The 4,615-nt window shown below is 42.3% G+C and overlaps 2 protein-coding genes across 2 annotated transcripts; one reads left to right on the forward strand and one right to left on the reverse strand.

Annotated features, from left to right (window-relative positions):
• Positions 1 to 517: 517 nt before the first annotated feature.
• Positions 518 to 997, forward strand: LOC110920158. Its single transcript, XM_022164390.1, has one exon. The coding sequence runs from the start codon at positions 518 to 520 to the stop codon at positions 995 to 997; it is 480 nt and encodes a 159-aa protein (XP_022020082.1).
• A 2,613-nt stretch (positions 998 to 3,610) lies between these two features.
• Positions 3,611 to 4,398, reverse strand: LOC110920159. Its single transcript, XM_022164391.1, has 2 exons — positions 4,020 to 4,398; positions 3,611 to 3,750 (listed from the first exon to the last, which is right to left on the reverse strand). The coding sequence occupies exons 1-2, from the start codon at positions 4,396 to 4,398 to the stop codon at positions 3,611 to 3,613; spliced, it is 519 nt and encodes a 172-aa protein (XP_022020083.1).
• Positions 4,399 to 4,615: the final 217 nt, after the last annotated feature.

Raw genomic sequence — 4,615 nt, forward strand, 5'->3', positions numbered from 1 at the left:
CAATTGCCAAAAGATGGGAAGTATATCGAAGAGGGATGAGATGCCATTACAACCAATCTTAGTTGTAGAGATATTTGATGTTTGGGGCATTGACTTTATGGGCCCCTTTCCGAATTCGAACGGTTTTCTATACATTTTGGTGGCGGTAGATTATGTCTCTAAGTGGATTGAAGCCATTGCAACACGCACAAATGACCACTCGGTTGTTTGCAAATTTGTTCAATCCAACATCTTCGCCCGGTTCGGCATTCCGAGGGTTATCATAAGTGATGGAGGTTCGCATTTCAAAAACTTTAATTTCGGGAAATTGTTGAAGAGGTATAGCGTGAATCACCGGATTGCCACACCTTACCATCCGTAAACGAGTGGACAAGTCGAAGTGTCCAACCGTCAAATCAAGGAAATTCTCATGAAGACGGTAAGAACGGATAGGAAGGATTGGTCGAATAAATTGGATGATGCATTGTGGGCATACCGAACGGCTTACAAGACTCTGATTGGCACAACGCCTTACCGGATGGTGTATGGAAAGGGTTGTCATTTGCCAATGGAGTTAGCGCATCGGGCTTATTGGGCAATCACTACGGTTAATGCGGACTACAACGAAGCGGGGAAGATGAGAAAGCTACAATTGTGTGAAATTGAAGAGCTTAGAGACGAGGCGTATGAATGTGCATCGGCGTATAAAGACAAACTCAAGAAGGTGCATGATGCAAAATTGCGGAAGAAAACGTTTGAAGTGGGTCAAAAGGTTTGGTTGTATAATTCAAGACTCGAGATGTTCGCTGGCAAGCTTAAAAGCAAATGGATGGGCCCGTATGTCGTTCGGAGAGTTGGGAGGTTTGGTGATGTAGATATCCAAGATGAGCAAATGTTAAAACAACAAACGGTGAACGGTCACCGGTTAAAGCCTTACTTGGAGGGGAACGACATCAACAACTTGGAGCTTGATAAAGTGGACTACATCTTACGCCCGGTCGATGAGGAACAACAATGAGAGGCCCAGGTTTGGTAGTGTATATAGTAGCATTTCATTTTATTTTGTTTTGTATAGTTTGTGCAATTACCGTATTTCCTTGAAATCTGTGTTTGAAACAAGTGTGGGGATATTCAGGTCACGAATTACTCTAACATTGTGTTGAGGACAACACGGAACTTTCGAGGGGGTAGGGTGATTTTTATTTGTTTTTGAAAAATTTTAAAAACACAAAAAAAAAAATCGAAAAAACTGAAAAAAATATAAAAAGAACAATTAGAATGACATTTTTAATCGAACCACAAATGCTCAGGTACGGTGGCACCGTTACTTACGGTGAACATTGAAAAATTCTGGCCTTTACGGTGTTTGGCTACTGAGTTACGGTGGGAATATTTTCCAAAAGTCCACCGTAATTTACGGTGGCACCGTAATTTACGGTGGCTTCTGGCGATATCTGGGTCGATTGGGTTTCGGCGTTACATAACAAAAAAAAAAAATAATAATAATAAACACATCATTTCCGAAAATTAACCCCATCCACTCATTCTCTCTTCATCTTTCTCATCCATCTCTTTCATCTATCATATCTCTCTAACCCCACAAGATCCCCAACATTCTTCATCTTTCAAGCTTCATAACTTCCTCAATTTTCAACCAAATCAAGTGAAATTGGATCTATGTTGGCTAATTTTTCACGCACTTTCTGATTTTGAGAAGAGATTGGTGAAAAAACGAAGTTTTTGGGGTCGAATTCCAAACCCTAATTCCGAAAATTTTAGGGGTTTTTGAAGTTTTTGTTTGACAAGTGTTTTAGCATCTTCAAACCAAGGTATGGAAGCTTAATTGTTATATTTTAATGATACATTGTGAAAAGTAAGGTTATTTAGGTTATGTGTTCATCCCCACTTGTTTGTTCATAGTTTTGACTTGTTACTTGTTACTTGAACATGGTTATGGTTGTAGATGTAGGATTTGTGATTAAAGTAGTGAACTTTTGGGATGCTCTACATTGTAGAGACACCATGCCCGATTTTTGAAATTTTTTTGATAAATCTATGGTTCACTAACATCTACAACTATGGTAACAAACAAGTGTGGGGATATTGTGGGGAGAGAAGACTAATGTTTGCGTTTGGTTGTGTTATTTGCTCTAATGTGTGTAGGAAATGGCATGAATAAAAGAAAAGACCGGAGCTAGTTCATCTTCGTCATCGAAGGGAAAGGGCAAACAGCCGGAACAACAACCAAGGAAGAGACAATACATGGGTCGAGTAAGCGAAAGCGAAAGTGAAGATGAGGAAATGGAGTTGGACCCGGCTGAAAAGCCGAAATGGGATTCGGGTCCTTTGGATGACCAACCAGAGGAATGGCAACCAACCTTATATCACGACAGAATGAATCGGTTGAAGAACAAGGCAGCGACCTTTATATGTGAGAGGGAAGTTCGAGAAGTTGAGTTTGGTCAGTTCGGGGTATTTGATAAATTCCGCGCGCTAGGTTGGGAGTCGGCACTTAGTTGTTTTGACAAAGATAAAAACAACTTGTTCATAACCGAAATCCAAGAGTGGATGGCGATTCTTAAATGCAACAGATACGACAGACCATCACAAATGAAGTTAGTTGGTGAAGTGCATGGGATTCCAGTGGAAATGTCTTTTGATACGTTGACGAAGCTTGGGAAATATGATAGTCTTCCAGCCCGCGATTATATGATTCCTACGCTTGATAATCTTTTGCTAAAGCCAGAAAAGCATCCCCGTTGGAACGACATGTTGGCAACGCTATTTTTGCCCGGTACTTATCATGAAGTTTTGTATCGGAAGAATTTAAAAATCAAAGCAAAATTATTGTTAGCAATTTGTCTTTTGAATGTCATACCGCGAAGGGGGGACAAGGAGCAAGTAAGGTTTCCTGAAGTACCAGTCCTTTATTCGCTACTTACTGGGGGTCCGCGCTTCCCAATCCGTTATTTGATCATGAACCACCTATGGATTTGTCGAAACAAGTTTGGAAGAGATATAATCCCATATTGTCGAATCATCACGGGGTTAATGAAGCAACAAAAGGCACTTACGTCAGAAGATAGAGGAGCAACAAAAAGACATCAGCCTTTTACTCTAGACAAGTTGGGGATTGGTTGGACTTACACGCAATTGGAGCGGTACCATAAGCTTAAGTCGGAAGGGCAGAGATGGAGAGCGTTAAAGGCGGGTGCTAGAGATCTTTTACTGGGTGAAGAAGATGAACCCGAAAGTGATGCAGAAATCCCGAGTGGTGACGATGATTATGCGGATGCGCCGCATAGTGGTGAACATGTGAACGTGAATTTGGGGCAAGGGGGCCCGGGTGGAGGATATGGTGGTGCCTTCTATGACTACACGAAGCGTTCTTATGAGCCCGGGTGGGCTTATGAAGGTACTATGCAAGAGGTGATAACGAATCAACGTCCTCCGGCTTCCATTTTCGAATCATGGTCGGGATCGGAGAGGATGTTATTTGATCAAAACACAATGATGAATGCAAGCGTGGAGCGGTCCTTGAAACACAGTTTTGATCGTCAAGAGGCGTGAAATCGCACACATGCGTATTCCCATGAGTTGGAAATGAATAGTCGGTATAATAATGATCAAGCTAGAAGAATGCACGCGGATTGGCATGCAGGGCGGCCGGTGGTGGTGGATCCACAACATGTGGATTATACTTCTCTACCACCTTATGATGGTAGTATGTCGTATCCGACTCCATAGCTTCACCACTCACAATGGATCTACCTACGATAGCACGTCAAATAAAATGAAATGCAACTATATACACTACCAAACTTGGGCCTCTCATTGTTGTTCCTCATCGACCGGGCGTAAGATGTAGCCCACTTTATCAAGCTCTAAGTTGTTGATGTCATTCCCCTCCAAGTATGGCTTTAACCGGTGACCGTTCACCGTTTGTTGTTTTAACGTTTGCTCATCTTGGATATCTACATCACCAAACCTCCCAACTCTCTGAACGACATACGGGCCCATCCATTTGCTTTTAAGCTTGCCCGCGAACATCTTGAGTCTTGAATTATACAACCAAACCTTTTGACCCACTTCAAACGTTTTCTTCCGCAATTTTGCATCATGCACCTTCTTGAGTTTGTCTTTATACGCCGAAGCACATTCATACGCCTCGTCTCTAAGCTCTTCAATTTCACACAATTGTAGCTTTCTCATCTTCCCCGCTTCGTTGTAGTCCGCATTAACCGTAGTGATTGCCCAATAAGCCCGATGCGCTAACTCCATTGGCAAATGACAACCCTTTCCATACACCATCCAGTAAGGCGTTGTGCCAATCGGAGTCTTGTAAGCCATTCGGTATGCCCACAACGCATCATCCAATTTATTCGACCAATCCTTCCTATCTGTTCTTACCGTCTTCATGAGAATTTCCTTGATTTGACGGTTGGACACTTCGACTTGTCCACTTGTTTGCGGATGGTAAGGTGTGGCAATCCGGTGATTCACGCTATACCTCTTCAACAATTTCCTGAAATTAAAGTTTTTGAAATGCGAACCTCCATCACTTATGATAACCCTCGGAATGCCGAACCGGGCGAAGATGTTGGATTGAACAAATTTGCAAACAACCGAATGGTCA

This window comes from Helianthus annuus, chromosome 16, assembly GCF_002127325.2.
Source record: "Helianthus annuus cultivar XRQ/B chromosome 16, HanXRQr2.0-SUNRISE, whole genome shotgun sequence".
NCBI classification, from domain to species: Eukaryota; Viridiplantae; Streptophyta; class Magnoliopsida; order Asterales; family Asteraceae; genus Helianthus; species Helianthus annuus.

Excerpts from the sequence above, each read along its gene's own strand:
- LOC110920158 (XM_022164390.1), top strand. The coding sequence starts at position 518 with ATGGTGTATGGAAAGGGTTGTCATTTGCCAATGGAGTTAGCGCATCGG.
- LOC110920159 (XM_022164391.1), bottom strand. The coding sequence starts at position 4,398 with ATGAAGACGGTAAGAACAGATAGGAAGGATTGGTCGAATAAATTGGAT. Across the intron at positions 3,751-4,019 it reads AAGACTCAAGATGTTCGCGG|GTAGATCCATTGTGAGTGGT; the intron begins GCAAGCTTAAAA and ends GTGCTATCGTAG.